A 17,323-nucleotide genomic window follows, 5' to 3' on the forward strand; every position below is an offset into this window, starting at 1 on the left:
AGGGATTTAGCAATGGTATTGAATGTCAAGGGGTGATGGTTTCATCCTGTCATTGGAGATGATCGTTGCCTGGCACATCATTTGGGCTGCCAATGTTATTTGCCACTTATCAGCCCAAGACTGGATATTGTCCAGATCTTGCTGCATTAGTATGTGGACTGCTTCAGTGTCTGAGGAGTTGTGAATGGTGCTGAACATTGTGCAAGCATCAGCGAACATCCCCACGTCTGATAAGTAAATGCACATAGATTTAGTACATTTCGATTAATTCTGATGAGATTTCTGTGATGACAAGCGAAAGTGGTGCCGTAAGAATGTAGGTGGTCAACTGGGTCTTTGGCCGTGGATGAAAAAGTTTGAGAACCATTGATTAGTAGATATTTATGGTTTTTTTGATAGATTAAGAATTTGAATATCTAAGATTGTTCTGCCAATTCCCATGAGCACATTATTTCAGTACCAATGCTCTCCTTGAATGAAAACCGAAACAATGGCCATTTAATTTGTTATTGTGTTTACAGGAGTATTGCAAGTGCTGTTGCAAATTTGAGATAAGAGGTGTTGTCGCCAATTTATCTTGTCAGTTGTGATATCGCACTATTGAATATCTCAATCTTTTTAATAATTGCCACCTGTGTAAATTATTTTTAGTCCAGAGCTATTTGTTGAGGTGGAGTGATTTTCTGAATGTATCTATGTAATTCTGAGTGTTGGGAAAGACTGTGACAATTTGCTGTCCCTTTTCTGTGGTGGGTAGGCGGGCCTTTCATTGCTGGGTTGTGTGTGGGGGCTCATTGTGAAGGGGATGTGGGCGGGATCTCCTGCTCCACATTGGTCCCAGCTCTGCATCTGATTCTTTTTCATTGTGTTTTCTGCTGGTGTGCACAGAGCTGGTGAAGGGAGTTCGGGCTGCTCCAGGTTTGAGTGAGCGCTGCTGCTGCTGCCGCCGCCGGCCGATCCTCTCATCGCGGCTGCTACATTAATGGCGGCCTCTTCAGGGGAACAAGCAGACCGCCGGCCCATTCGCAGAGTCAGGTCCAAGAGCGATACGCCCTATCTCACCGAGGCAAGAATATCCCTCAACGTGGAGACAGGTATTGACTGAAACAATGCAGCGGGAATAATCTTGGGCAATAACGGGAATGATAATGAGGAGCAGCCTTTGTGCAGACAGAGATGAGAGAACATGGTATCAAGCGCCTTATAGAAGCAGCCAAGAGTCACAGAGAATGAATTCAAAGCACTCAGTGCACTGACGCAGTGTTGGAATGAGGTTTTTAATTATCTACTATTGTCTTTAAATATTGTGATGTTGCATGGCGGAAGAAGACGAGTTGAATTTCACCCAAACTGGTTGTTTTCTCTCGAGTTACAATAGAAGGGCTGCTGGCGCTTATGTAAATACGCTGCGATTATTATTATGATGTACTTCTTTGCTCCATTGTAAGAATCTGTAAGCTATTAGCCCGAAGTGATGAAGTTCATAGAGCTGGACCAGCGGCTGTCCCAGTTGCAGCTGTGTTTTATACACCTGCCTGCCCCGACACGCCTGCAGCAACATCAGCATCCGGCAGCAGGCTCTGGGTATCTACCGCTGGTGCTCGGACAGTCCTGACCACTGCCACACTCACTCAGCGGGGATTGAGCTTGTTAGGCAAGGACGACTGTCAACCAAATGGCATTTTTTTTCGTGAGGGTCTCATTTAATTCCAAAGCATAATTTTATAACTCTGCACGTTTATGGAGTTGGAGGAAGGCAGGTGAAACTTGAGTTCCTGTAATTTTGGTGGGAGTTAGTTTGCTGGACAATAACAAGTATAGCTTGTAATGCCATATCCAATATATACAGCAGTTCTAGATGTCCTGGGGTTTATCCTCATCTGCTATGGTTCCCTATAAATATACAAATCAGAAACTGAAAGGAAAAAATATAATCATAATCTATTTTTCATTGTTTTAATAAAGGCATCCGTGCCCATTTTTGCAAATCGTTATATTTTTTAAAAATGGTCTGTTGTGCTGTAAGAGAGCACGTCCATAGGGAAATATGGTTGTTTGTTATCATTTTAATTTCTTTTTTTTTAATAAACATTTTATTGAGGTCTTTTTTGGTATTATAACAACAACAGAATAAACAATGCACATGAAACTATAAACATAGTGCAAAAGCCGTCTCCCTCCCTTACAGGACCCACCTTTATTAACCCCCTACTCTAAGCTAAACTAACCCCCTCCCTTCTGCTGACTATTAATTTTCTGCGAAGAAGTCAACGAACGGTTGCCACCTCCAGGCGAACCCGAACAGTGAGCCTCTCAAGGCGAACTTGATTTTCTCCAAACAGAGAAAGCTAGCCATATCCGATAGCCAGGTCTCTGACTTCGGGGCCTTTGAGTCCCTCCAAGCTAATAGTATCCATCTCCGGGCTACCAGGGAAGCAAAGGCCAGAACGTCTGCCTCTTTCTCCTCCTGGATTCCCGGGTCTTCCGACACTCTGAAAATCACCATCTCTGGACTCAGTGCCACCCTTGTTTTTAACACCGTGGACATGACATCTGCAAACCCCTGCCAAAATCTCCTAAGCTTCGGACATGTCCAGAACATGTGGACATGGTTCGCTGGTCCTCCCGCACATTTTGCACACCTATCTTCCACCCCAAAGAATCTGCTCATGCGGGTCACTGTCATGTAAGCCCGGTGAGCGACCTTAAACTGTATCAGGCTCAGCCTGGCACATGTTGTGGACGCGTTGACTCAGCTCCTCGATCTGCATCTCCTCTGACCCCATAAGCTCCTTGTAAATGTCCGAGATGCTCCCTTCTCTGACCCACCCTCTGGAAACTACCCTGTCCTGAATCCCCCTTAGCAGTAGGAGTGGGAAGGTTGACATCTGTTTATGTAGGAAGTCCCACACCTGCAGATACTTGAGTTTGTTTCCCCTCGCCAACCCAAACTTCTCCTCCAGCGCCCTCATACTCAGAAAGCTCCCCTCTATAAACATATCCCCCATCCTCTCAATACCTGCTCTCTGCCATATCCAGAAACCACCCCCCCCCCCATCCCTACTTCCCGGGGCAAACCGGTGATTATTACAGATTGGGGACCAGACCGTTGCTCCCGCTGCTCCCACATGTCTTTTCCATTGCCCACAGACTCTCAGAGCCGCCGCTGGTGGAGTACCGTGCTGACGGGAACGGCAGAGGCGCAGTTACCAATGCCCCTAAACTAGTGCCCTTGCATGAAGCCACCTCCATACGCTCCCATGCCGACCCCTCCCCCACCACCCAGTTCCTGATCATGGCTATATTCGCCGCCCAGTAATAGTTACTAAAATTTGGCAGCGTCAGCCTGCCCTCTCCCCGACTCCACTCAAGCATTACCTTCCTTACTGTGGGGTCTTACCTGCCCAAACAAAGCCAGAGATCACCTTGTTTACTCGTTTATAAAAGGACCGCAGAATAAAGATGGGGAGACATTGAAACATGAACAGGAATCTCGGGAGGACCGTCATCTTCACCGTCCGAACCCTCCCAGCTAATGACAACCGTGGGCAGCACGGTAGCATGGTGGTTAGCATCAATGCTTCACAGCTCCAGGGTCCCAGGTTCGATTCCCGGCTGGGTCACTGTCTGTGCGGAGTCTGCACGTCCTCCCCGTGTGTGCGTGGGTTTCCTCCGGGTGCTCCGGTTTCCTCCCACAGTCCAAAGATGTGCGGGTTAGGTGGATTGGCCAGGCTAAATTGCCCTTAGTGTCCTAAAAAATAATGTTAATGGGGGTTGTTGGGTTACTGGTATAGGGTGGATACGTGGGCTTGAGTAGGGTGATCATTGCTCGGCACAACATTGAGGGCCGAAGGGCCTGTTCTGTGCTGTACTGTTCTAATTCTAAAAAACGGGAGCGCATCCCATCTCCGAAAATTTGGTCTACTAGCCGGGCCAGATTTAATTTATGCAGCCGGTCCCATTCCTGCGTCACTTGAATTCCTAGGTACCTAAAGCTTCCCCCAACTAATCGAGCAGCTCTCCCAATCGCTCTCCTGTCCCCTCACCTGGACCGCAAGCATCTCACTTTTCCCCATATTTAGTTTATTCCACGAAAACCGACGAAATTCCCCTAGAATCTTCATGATTTCTTCCATCCCCTCTAACAGGTCCGATACAGACAGACTTCTGTATAGAGCTAGACTCTGTGCTCTACCCCCCCCTCCCCCGGACCAGCCCCTTCCAGCCCCTCAAAGCTCTCAGAACAATTGCCAATGGCTCTATAGCCAGCGTAAACAACAGTGGGGAGAGGGGGCATCCCTGTCTCGTCCCTCGGTGCAGTCTAAAATAGTCCAATGTTGTCCTATTCATCCAAACGCTTGCCACAGGAGCCTGATACAGCAACCTGACCCAGTCAATGAAGCCCCGCCCAAATCCGAACTGTCCCACTACCTCCCACAGATAATCCCATTCTACCCGATCAAAAGCCTTTTCTGCATCCATATCATTTTTATTTTGACATGCTATAATTCAAGTATTAGTAAAACCCCATTGTTTTCTGAATGTGCTGTGAACTGTGGTTGTGGTTATCCAGTTCTGTGTGTTGGTTCAATGGTAGTTTCGATGTATGAGTTAGTTGAGAAACAAACTGGAATAATAAGTGCATAAAATGCTGAATGTGCTCTGATGTGAAATAGGATTAATAAACCTTTGTAAGCATTGATCTTTATTCTTCAGTTGATATTTTGCACATTTCTTCAAATATTATTACACAGATTGTCCATGCTGCTCAGAATTAGTGTTGTATAATGCTGCATATGGTTTGGATGAATGTGTTGAATTACTGTTTGCCATTTTTTTTGTTTGTTTGTTTTGTTTAAATTTAGAGTACCCAATTCCTTTTTTCCAATTAAGGGACAATTTAGCATGGCCAATTCACCTGCATCTTTTTGGGTTTATTGTTTCCAAATTATCTACGTTATAAAGGGTAGGAAAACTTACTAATCCAGTTAAGGCTTGAAGTTGCTTTGGGTGTGGGAGGTATCTTTTCATATCTGATATAATTGAATGTTGCATTTCATTCAGTGATGATGGATTTGAGATGAGGTTTTCATTTCTTGTACTTTTTAGTTTCATGCTGTCCAGAATTTCTCCAACAGATTAATTTACTTTTCTTTCACAAAAAGTTTTATTGTTCACAACAGAACCTTAAATTAGGGTGAAAGAAGGAGAGGAATTTCCAAAGTGAGTATTGATACCAGTGTGACCTGAAAATGGCAATGGGAGTGAAAAGTGCAAATGAAGTGAGAACTGGTAAAACTTGAGCACTGAGACAGGATGGAAAGGAGTTGATCCAAAAATATTTTTCTCAATCAATTTAATGAAATGGATATTTCCTTCAGCAACTTCAGTTATTCACTTTTTAAAAAACTCCCAACTGAAACAATTATTTTCCTTGTAAATATTAGAATTTGTAACGAAGATTGCCAGCTGGTTGTAATGAAATGAAATGAAATGAAATGAAATGAAAATCACTTATTGTCACGAGTAGGCTTCAATGAAGTTACTGTGAAAAGCCCCTAGTCGCCACATTCCGGCGCCTGTCCGGGGAGGCTGGTACGGGAATGTTGTTCATTAGCTTGGGTAAAATTGAGAAATACCATAAACTATGTTGGTGTGTACAGATTAAGACGTGAGTTGATACTTTTGAGCAATATATGGAAACATATATAGAAAATAGAAGCAGGAGGAGGCCATTCGGCCCATCGAGCCTGCTCCACCATTCATTATGATCATGGCTGATCAAGTTCAATACCCTGACCTTGCCTCCCCCAATCCCTTGATCCCTTTAACCCGAAGAGCTATATCTAATTCCTTCTTGAAATAACACAATGTTTGCGCTTCTTTCTGTGCTAGTGAAATCCACAGATACACCACTCTCTGGGTGAATAAATTTCTCCTCACCTCAGTCCTTAAAGGTTTACTCCTTATCCTCAAACCATGACCCCTCATTCTGGACTCCCCCACAATCGGGAACATTATTTCTGAATCTACCCTGTCTAATCCTGTTAGAATTTTATATGTTTCTATGAGATCCCCTCTCACTCTTCTAATCTCCAATTCATATAATCCTAACCGATTTAATCTCTTCTCATTTGACAGTTCTGCCATCCCAGGAATCAGGCTTGTAAGCCTTTGCTGCACTCTCTCCATAGTAAGATAGTTTAAAGCACTCTTGACAGTTTTTTGTAACTTATAGACGACAGGAGCTAAGTTAGTTCCTATACGTGTTGTTACTTTCAAAGTGTGCACTAAGAAACAAAATTGAAAGGACTTTTAAAGAAATTTTGAATTTAGTTATTAAAATAAAAATAAATGTTCCTATTACCTGCTTCCAGATTGGAACATATAAATTCCAGTGATATCTATTAGTTTTAAAAATTTACATTATTTTTCATATACATTTTGATTTTGCAGGTATGATATTCATTTTAAAACAGACAAAACTTTTTATTATCTTTTTTAATTTTTAAAAATAAATTTAGTGTACCCAATTCATTTTTTTCCAATTAGTGTGTTCAATCCACCTCGCTTGCTCATTTTTGGGTTGTGGGGACGAAACCCACGCAAACTCCACACAGACAGTCACCCAGAGGCGGGATCGAACCTGGGATCTCAGCGCCGTGAGGCGACAGGGTTGACCCACTGCGCCACCATGCTGCCCTAAAACGGACAAAACTTTAATCTGGACTTCTAAAGCTACTGTCTCTTGTGAATCAGCAGATAAAATGTTTCAAAGAAGTCTCTTCTGTAGCTTCGCACAGAGTGGGGATCATATGCAATTTAAAACAGAATTTGAAACAGGTGCTTAAACCAAAAAATGAAGCGAACATCAACACTTTGTTCATTACCTTTTTAACTTGACAACGTTTTTATTCAGATCTATCATCTGTTTTATGTGCTTCCTGTCCACCTTGCTCACTGTTTGCCCATTCCATATCTCTTTACATTTTGTGAGAAATTATTCCTTACTTTAAAGCAAGATATTTTCCACTTATTAATTGTAGAACCAGCACAAAAATATGTATCTATTATTGGAATTGTTTCTCCACATCAGTCATTTCCTCTATGAAGTGGTCTCCATTGTGGACAATGTGGTATGCCTTTACTGCGTCTATTTTTTTCTTGTCAATGAATGAAAAAGGCCTTTAGGCACATCATTTTTAATCATAGAATCCCACAGTACAGAAGGAGGCCATTTGGCCCATTGGGGTCTGCACCGGCCCTCTGAAAGAGCACCCTACCTCAGCCCAATCTCCCACCCTCTCCCTGTAACCCCACCTAGGAGCAATTTAGCATAGCCAATCCACCTAACCTGCAACTGTTTGGACTGAGGGAGGAAACTGCAGCACCCGGACAAAATCCATGCAGACACAGGGAAAACATGCAAACACCACACGGTCTCCCGAGGTCGGAATCAAGCCCAGTTCCCTGGTGCTGTGAGGCAGCAGTGCTAACCACTGTGCCACCCTGCTGCCCCATCAGCCAATGTATCCGAGTTTTTCATACATTTATTTGTGGCAGAAGAAGTGGTATGTCGAAATTTGCAGTTTACATTAGTAACTTTGAGTATTCTCAGTATTTGCTAGTCAAAATAATTGTCTGGTCATTATTCCCAGTTTTAGCTGCTGTTTGTACAGATACAAAGACTAGCCTAAAACAGACCTTCAATAGACCATTATGATCTTCCAAATAATGATGATCCTGAGTTTTGAGATGCCATCCAGATTTTACTACATGAAGTAAATAATGGAATATATTATAGTTAATATTTTGAAGAGAGTAACAATGAAATAGGAAAAAAACCTTCTAATTATCAAAGTTTGTGCTTAAACTTCTAGGTGCTATTCTGTGTATAATTAAAATATTTTTAAAAGTATTCACTTCTAGGGCATTTATAACAATGCTTTGAATTTTGTATTAGGTCCCAGTGTTTATGCAGTTAATATAAATCGTTCTACAGTGTGTTCTACTTTTTAATGGTTGTTTGTCCAATACATATTAACAATAAATACAATTTACGAGAAATTATAAAAAGAAAACTGGCTGTATGGTCCAATTTATATATTGGTGTTCTCCACTTGAGCAATCGTGCTAGTTCCATGTGCTCATCCTGATCCCATAATCCCTTTACTCCTTTTTCCTTTAACCACCTTGCTAACATGTTATAAAAAGTAGAGTTAATCTCTGTTTCAATTACTAACTCTAGAAATATATTTCATAGTCTCATAAACATCTGTTTAAAATAAATATTTGTTAAAAGTCTCCTGTCCGAATTTCTTGGATTTAATCTTGGCATCAAACTATTACAGAATCAAAGAATTCTGTGATTATTATTCCGGCATGGAAGGAGGCCTATCAAGTCCAAGCCGCCTCACTGCAGAACAATCCAATAGGTCCCATGATCCAACATAGCCCTGTATTTATGTATCCACGTTCTAGACTCTTAAGCCACTGGACACAACTTGCTGCTACCTTTTCTGTCCCATCTTTGTGAACTTGAGAATTTCATCTCAAATGGTCCCATAATCTTCTGTTCCACTGACGCTAGATCCAATTTTTTTTGTATTTTCATTTTTGAGACAACCAAATAATTCTGCAGTGTGTCCTCTCTGCATTGCTTCATTATCACTCATTTTTGATTTTGTTTTTAAGAAACTACACTTTGAACTGATTTCTCACAATCGGCGTAAGGGAGTTCTGAATACATGGGACATTGCAAATCAGTCTAAACATGGAACTGAGGTTTGAATGCTGCAGAATCAATAAGGCTGCAGTTATACTGCATTACCACTCTGAGACCAGTAGCTGGAAAGTGCAAAGCATAGCTAACAAAATAAGTATTTTAGAACCATCTGCAAACTGCATTCTGGCCATTTGGGAAAAAAAGTTTACAAAGCCTGTAGGACATTAATAGGATTTGTACATTGTTATCTGCAACAAACAAACATAAGTGTACCCAGACAAATGGTTTGGACAGGCTTAAAACAATTTTAATTTTTAATGTTATTAGTTGGCCACAAATGGATTTATGTGTTGGGTAATATTAAAGCAAATTAAATCTCTTGTGCATTATTTACAGTCTGGAACACTGGTACATCCTCCTTGTTCTGCAATGACTGGGTGTGGTAACATTTAACTGTACATTATTGAAAACCAAATTGTCCATTTTCATTATCTCTGTCATTGAAGTTGCTGTGGTTATGAGTGTGAGGTGCATGATTGGTATCGTGCTTTGAAACAGATGAGAAAGAATCATACTTTTTACTACCTTTCCTTTTTGTGAATATTTATGTTCAAATAGTGATGCCATTTATGGGCAGTGGGGCTCAAGAGGATATGGAGTCGGTGAGGATTTGTAGCATCAACTGAGCCTTGTCAAAGTATTCTGCCAATGTTAGCCCCACCTCCATTTTCCTGCCTCTTTTCAAATATCTTAAATATATTTTTGACCAAATTATTCTTGACTACTTCTTAAGTGCTATGATTGATTCAACTTTGATTATCACTTATGATAATCTGTTCCATATATTAATAACTCTGCTTCTTCTGAGATCATCCTTTATGTTTCGAGCACTAATTCTGTCTCTTCGTAACAAATTCACCAACCAGTTCAAATTTCTTTTAACTCTTCAATCCTCTCAAACCTACCTGAACATTTCAATACCTCAATATTTTTCCGTGTAGTATCTTTTTCTGTAAAACTGTGAATCTCTTCAGCTCTTTTTCTAGCTAACGTGAAGTGCACCCCCCAGATCTCTGTACCTGAATTCATTGAAAATGTTATTGTTTAATTATGGGCACAATTGAACGGAAGGGTTTCCAAGTGTCACTTGTGGCTGGTTCTGCCGGCGTGTTCCCCACTGCTATCTTACTACATTTAGTCACTTTTGTGGGCCTTGGGGAGTTTCTCACAGGTTTAGCCCACACTTAGAATTATTTTAATCACTGGGAGATGAGCTTGCTGGCCGGACTGACTCCTCAGAGTTCGGGCCGTCATTTTGAAAGGGTGCCCCATCTCTAAGTGAGCTTCTGGGTCTCCCCCACCCCCACCCGTGAGCAATGTCATCTCCCACACATATGGGCATTACCCTCCCTCCCCCCTCCCCAAAGTGATGACACCCCACTATGGGGTCCCTGGACACCCCCCATACACCCATTTACAGAAGGAAGCAGTCGCGTAGTGATATTGTCACTGGACTAGTAAACCAGAGGACCAGAGTAATGCTCTGGGGCGGCATGATGACATTGTGGTTAGCACTGCTGCCTCACAGTGCCGGGTTTAATTTCAACCTCGGATGACTGTCTGTGTGGAGTTTGTACATTCTCCCCGTGCCTGCGTGGGTTTCCTCCGGGTACACCGGTTTCCTCCCATAGTCTAAAGATGTGCAGGATAGGTGGATTGGTCATGCTGAAATGCTTATAGTGTCCAAAAGGTTAGGTGGGGTTGTGGGGTCACAGGAATAGGGTGGGTGGTGAGCCTTGGTAGGGTGCATGTTTAAGGAGTTGGTGTAGTCATGATGGGCTGAATGGCTTCCTTCTGCATTGTAGGGATTCTATGATTCTATGATCTGCCCACTTCCATCATTCTCTACTTGCTCTTACACTGCCGACTGGCTGCACCTTTCGCATTATCTTTGTACTTTCTCCATTTGCTATAACTTCTAATCTGATGTACTTGGCAGGTTTTGATATTGACCATTCTATACCCATTTCCAACTCCATAATGTATATGGACACAAAAAGGTCCCAACATATACACTGTGCACTTTAGCAGAACAGTGGTTAACAATCACAGTGCCAGGGACACGGGTTCGATTCCTGTCTTGGGTGACTGTGTGGAGTTTGTACGTTCTCCCCATGTCTGCATTGGTTTCCTCCCACAGTCTAAAGATGTGTGGTTTAGGTGGATTGGGCATGATAAATTGCCCCGCAGTATCCAGGGATGTGCAGGTTAGGTGGGGTTATGTGGATTGGGCTGGGGGGGGGGGGTTGGACTTGGGTAGTTTTTCGGAGGGTCAGTGCAAACCCAATGGGCCGAATGGCCTCCATCTGCACTGTATGATTCCTTGAACCTTTTGTAGTCAACTATGTCACGCCACTGTATTTCCTTTGTCGAGACACACTACTTTGACTTGCATTGGACATATTCGTTACAGATTCATGTTGATTGTCTCTGTTAAGCTTATGCTTTACTGAAAGACAGCATAATAAGGAACATCAGTGAACAATGAGTTTGACCAGCAAATTCAAATCAGCTGTGGGCGATAATTGCACGGCTTAGTCCTTTCTCCTTTTTTAAATACAGGATGTAATAAGGACGTTTCTGTTTTTATTTGTGTCATCACAACTACAGAAATTTGGTCGCCTTGTATTTCCAATCTGGAGATGATTACTAGAAGTATACCCGTACTGTCCTTCTTGCCATTAAATATAGTTGGGTGTATGTTGTGCTGCTCAGTAACTGCTTCTGAGGGAGAAGCTTCACAGATATAATGATTTTTTAAGCTTGTGTAATCTCAACTCAATAAAATGAATAAGCTTCACATACCTTTTGGAGATGAGGGGCAAATAAGAGGAATTAATGAGATTCCAGGTGAGAATGGAAGCCAAGTGTTAATTTTGCTCTTCAATATTCTTCAGTCCAATACTCTTCAGTCCAAAGATGTGCGGGTTAGGTGGATTGGCCATGCTAAATTGCCCGTAGTGTCCTAATAAAAGTAAGGTTAAGGGGGGGGTTGTTGGCTTACGGGTATAGGGTGGATACGTGGGTTTGAGTAGGGTGATCATGGCTCGGCACAACATTGAGGGCCGAAGGGCCTGTTCTGTGCTGTACTGTTCTATCTATCTATCTAATATGATCCTGGAGCAGTGTATGACCTTAGCAGAGGAATATGAAACTATATGTGCCAGTCTGTGCCACTTGGACTTGAGGCGGCAAAAGTAGAGGCCACATGGAGGGAAATGACCAAAGTGGGAGAACAGTTGAGCAGGGAAAGGTATCAAAATTAAGTGTTGAACAACTTGACAGCTGGTATGAAGAAGAAATGAAATGAAAATCGCTTATTGAAGTTACTGTGAAAAGCCCCTAGTCGCCACATTCCGGCGCCTGTCCGGGGAGGCTGGTACGGAAATCGAACCGTGCTGCTGGCCTGCTTGGTCTGCTTTAAAAGCCAGCGATTTAGCCGAGTGAGCTAAACCAGCCCCTGACCAAAGGGCTTGAGAGTTTGAAAGTGAAATGTTGGGGGGGCAAGTTTATTTCTAGGGACAAAACATAAAAAATAGGTAATTTGCCCCTCCTCTGCCATTCAACATGATACATGACCAATCTTCGATCCCAATGCCATACACCTGTTTTCTCCACATATGTTCAGAGTCGAAATCTATCCATTTGCTTTTTAAATATATTCAGTGACTTGGCCTCCACAACCTTCTGTGGTAGCGAATTCCACAGGTTCACCACCCTCTGAGTGAAGAGGTTTCTCCCCATCTCAGTTATAAATGTCCAATCCTATATCCTGAGACTATAACCCCTTGGAGTAGACCCCTCCACCACCAAAGCAAACCACATCCCTGCATCCACTCTGTCCAGGCCTGTCAAAAATTGAAACCTATTCCAAAGAATGCAGGCCTAGTCGATCCAATATTTCCTTATACAACAATCTCGGTATCCCAGGAATCCGTCAGGTGAACCTTTGCTGCATTCCCACCTTGGCAAATATATCCTTTCTTAAGTAAGGAGACCAAAACTACACACAATACACGAGCTGTGGCCTTACCAAGGCCCTGTAAAGCTGCAGTGAGACATCTTTGCTCTTGTACTCCAGTCCTCTTGCAATGAAAACCAACATACCATTTTCCTTCGTAACTGCTTGCTGTACCTGCATGCTTGCTCTCTGTGACTGGTGTACAAGGCCACCCAGATCCTTCTGTCTTTCAGCATTCTCCAGTTTATCACCATTTAAGAGGGTGGTGTTTCTCTGCCAAAAGTGGATAACTTCACACTTATCCACGTTATACTGCATCTGCCATGTATTTAGCCACTAACTCAACTTGTCTAAATCACATTGAAGCCTCTTAACATCCTCTTCAACACTCACGTGCTCACAAGGTTTTGTGTCATTAGCAATCTTGGAAATATTACATTTGTTTCCCTCATCCAAATCATGGATATATGTTGTGAATAGCTGGACTCTAAGCACTGAACCCTGTCACAGCATGCCACTCTGAAAAAGACCCATTTTTTCCTACTCTCTGCTTTCTGTCTGTTCACAAATTCTCAGCCCATGCCAATAAATTACTCCCAATCCCATGATTAAATTTTGCACACTAACCTCTAATGTGGGACTTTATCAAAAGCTTTTTGAACATCTAAATTCACCTCATCCACTGGTTATCCCTTGTCTATGCTGACAGTGACAGCCTCAAAAAATCTAGTCAGTTTTTTAAACATGATTTCACTTTCAATAATCGCTTTGATATTTTCAAAGTGTCCTGTTAGGTAGCACAGTGGTTAGCGCTGTTGCTTCACAGCGCCAGGGATCCGGGTTCAATTCCCGGCTTGGGTCACTGTCTGTGCAGAGTTCTCCCCGTGTCTCCATGGGTTTCCTCCAGGTACTCCGGTTTCCTCCCACAAGTCCTGAAAGACATGCTTGTTATGTGAATTGGACATTCTGAATTCTCCCTCTGTGTACCTGAACGGCGCGGAGTATGGTGACTGGGGGCAGTGTTAAGTAAGCCTACTTGTGACACTAATAAAGATTATTATTATTATTGTAACACAATCTTTATATTAGAAGCCAGAATTTCCCTACGACTAATGTGAGGCTGACCGGTCTGTAATTTCCTGTTTTCACCCTCCTTTCCATAAATAGCAGGGTTACATTTGCCGCACTCCAATCTGCCAGGACTGTTCCAGAATCTACAGAAATTTGGAAGATGACTGAAAGCCAATAAATCCACAACGCATCCACGTTTTATTTTAGTACCCTGAGGATTTATTGGCTTTCAGTCCCATTACTTTCTCCAGCACTCCATTAATCAGCCACAGAGGATGTTGGGAGTGAGAAAGTAACTGTGGCATTATTCAACAAACAATAGGAGCCCAAAGTTCAGTGATTGGGATAAGATGTTGAAGTTTGGAGACGGTGCCACACAGGAGGTTAGTCGGAGTGCAGGGGATTCGGGAAAAGTACTTGCATGGATTGAGAATTGGCGAACAGACAGAAAACGGAGAAGCAATAAATGGATGGCATGCATGTTACTAATTGGGTATCGTAAGGATCAGTGCAAATCAAGAGGATTTGAACAGGCTATGTGAATGGCTAGAACATGGCAGATGGAACATAATGGGTGTGAAATGATTCACTTTGGTAAAAACAAAACAGAAAGACGGGGTCCTCCATTTTGCCAGCAGTGCACTCACACCCACGATTTCATTACGGCATGGGGGTGCCCACAATGGGACACCATTGGCCCGCACCAGAAAACGGGTGCGGTGGACAGAGGAACCTGCCCAGGATATTTCTTAAATGGTGAGAGGTTGGGAAATGCAGTTGTCCAAAGGGAATTGGGTGTCCATTTGCAGGCTAGTGACATCAAGGGATATGGCGATAGTCTGGGGAAAGTGCTATTGAGGTAGATGATCAGCCATTATCTAAATGAATAGCGGGTCAGGCTCTTGATACCTGTTCCAAATACTTATGTGATCATTAGCATACATTCCCAATTCTGGTAGAGAGAAAGTTATTAATGAAACAACTGAAGATGTCTGAACCTAGGACATTGCCCTGATGAACTACTGCAGAACTGCCCTGTGGTTGAGAGGATGACAAGAACCACTTTCCTTTGTGGGGATATGACTCCTGCTTGTCGTGAGTCTTTCTGAAAGCCTCCACCCCCACCTTGATTCCCACTGTCTTCAATTTTGCTTGAGCTCTTTATAGCCAGATTCCATTAAATACTGCCTTAATGTAAAGGATAATCACTCTGCTTTGCCTCTGGAATTCCGCTCTTTTGCCCATGTTTGGACCAAGGCTTTAATGAGGTCTGGAGACACGTGGCACTTAATGGATCCCAAACTGAGCATTAGTAAACAGATTCTGGGTGAGTCAGTGTCACTGTTTAACAAATGTCACTGACACATTCCATCAATTTGCTTATGATTGAGAGTAGAGTTGATGGAGATTAATGAAGTGGTGAATGGCCACATTAGAGGTTTAAGTAGGGTGATCATTGCTCGGCACAACATCGAGGGCCGAAGGGCCTGTTCTGTGCTGTACTGTTCTATGTTCTATGTTCTATATGTTCTGCTTTCCATGGACAGGACATAACTGGACAGTTTTCCACATTGGCAAGTAGTTATCAATATTGTAGTTTTATTGGCATGGCTTTGTGAGTGGTGTGCCAAGTTCTGGAATACGAATCATCAGAATTACAGCCAGGATGCTATTTGAGGCCTTGGCATTGGTGTATCTAGTGCACTCAGTCATTTCTTGACATCGCATGGAGTAAATTGAAATTAGCTGAAGATGGCATTTGTGATGGTGGGGAGAAGGTTGAGCTGGATCTTCTGGCTGAAGATAATTGCACTTCAGCATTGTCTTTTGCAATCAAGTGCTGGGCTCCGTCGAGGATGGGGACGTTCATGTGAACCATGACCATGAAAGATCATTCTAGAGAAAGGAGGGTAACAATTAGATTAAGTATAAATAGGTGAGAGTTAGTTGATAATCAAGTATAAACCAACAGGCCAAAATGATGTGTGCATGGGCCAACTTTGGGGAGAATTGGTTTAAGAGGGTTGGATGAGGAGATATTTATTGTAGACCCATATATTCTTTATGAATATATAATAACAAGAATACATAAGTTGATTACATCCCTTAAGGTAACAATGGGACAGGAAGGGAATGTCAAATACACAAAAGTACAAAGGAATGCAGCTGGGAAACTATTGCTGGTTTCCATGGAGAGGCGTTACAACATGCCTTTGTCAGAAACTAGTCTGTCAAGTACTGTTTTGCTCATCGAAGCAATATGCATTCCTGGCTGTCGAATTCTCAAAAGCATAGAATCCCAACAGTGCAGAACGAGGCCATTCGAGTCTGCACCTTGCCCATGCCCACTCCCCACCCCATCCTCTGTGGAGCCAGCCTGGCTGGCTCTTCAGGTCCCGCCCTTCCAGACTGACGACGTAAACCATGCCCCCCGATTATTAATTTTTTTGTCAGAGGGCTGGAGACCTGAGGCAGGATGCTCCATGTCAGAGAGGCCTGAATCGCGTGAGTTCTATGGCCCCAAAAGTGGTGACGGTCCCAGAGCAATTCAGGATATCCTAATGGGCTAGCACAGGCGCCACATGACTAGTGCAATTCCAACGAATGCTGGCCTGTGATTTGCTGGGATTGGCATTGGCTCCAGAGAGCCTGACGAGCAGGAGCTGCATATATGCACTCCTCTCCTCACACCCCCCCATCCCAGCCAAGAAGATGGAACTGGTTGCGCTGGAGCTTGCCCATCCCGTTGATCGGTCGCCTGGGACCACAGAGTACCTAGAGGGTGGCCTGGGGTGGCACCATACAACCGGTGGAGCTAAGTTCACAGTTGGCAGTCAGCAGCATGCGCAGCCACATGGCTGCTTTGCAGGCTGTGGCAATGGCGTTCTGTACCCGTCCACACAAACCCGCTGGTCCAACTCCTGGCTGCCCACCGCTAATCACCCCTGCCCCCAGCCCTGGCAGAATCTGCCTTGCCAGCTGCACAACTGTCATCACACTGTAGTGATGTTAGACACTTTCCGCACCCCCTCTCTCTCCCTCAGCGGCCATGGCGCCTGTTTCCCGATTTTAAAGACCGCAAGTGAACTTTGCCATCAGTAATTCCTCCCAGTGGAGGCGGAGCATCGCGGAAGGCCTGGAAATTGCCCTTAATGATATGCCAATGGTGTTTACTGCACTATTTGCATACCCACGCCGGCATGCAATGTTGAACACATTCACACCTCTTTCAAGGCACCGGAGCATGGCATTCCATCAGGAGTCCGATGCCAGCCTCTATTTTCAGCTGACACGCCATTCTCGATCGTGGGCGGGATCCTCCGGTCTCTGATGCCAAAATCGCGTTTGGCGATCACAACCAGAGAATCCACATTGGCGCCGAATTGAGCGCCGCTTTTGTGATGCTCCGCCCCCTCCAAAATGGCGTACTATCAGAGTACGCCACACGCCGTATGGACGGCCTCAGAATGTTACCTGAGGCCCTCAACCCAATGCTCTGCCCCCTA

The 17,323-nt window shown here is 43.6% G+C and overlaps 1 protein-coding gene across 5 annotated transcripts in view; it reads left to right on the forward strand.

Moving 5' to 3' along the window:
* The first annotated feature begins 832 nt into the window (after window positions 1-832).
* Window positions 833-17,323, forward strand: part of phactr1 (phosphatase and actin regulator 1) — a 707,078-nt gene continuing 690,587 nt past the window's right edge. For 3 of the 5 annotated variants that reach the window (XM_038797115.1, XM_038797116.1, XM_038797117.1), the window contains exon 1: window positions 834-1,094. In XM_038797115.1, coding sequence (XP_038653043.1) covers window positions 983-1,094 — 112 coding nt within the window. In that variant the 5' untranslated portion in view covers window positions 834-982. Of the gene's footprint in view, window positions 1,095-17,323 lie in introns of all 5 variants that reach the window. The other 2 variants (XM_038797119.1, XM_038797120.1) reach the window with 2 other exon arrangements.

This window comes from Scyliorhinus canicula, chromosome 5 (assembly GCF_902713615.1).
Source record: "Scyliorhinus canicula chromosome 5, sScyCan1.1, whole genome shotgun sequence".
In the NCBI taxonomy this organism is placed as follows: domain Eukaryota; kingdom Metazoa; phylum Chordata; class Chondrichthyes; order Carcharhiniformes; family Scyliorhinidae; genus Scyliorhinus; species Scyliorhinus canicula.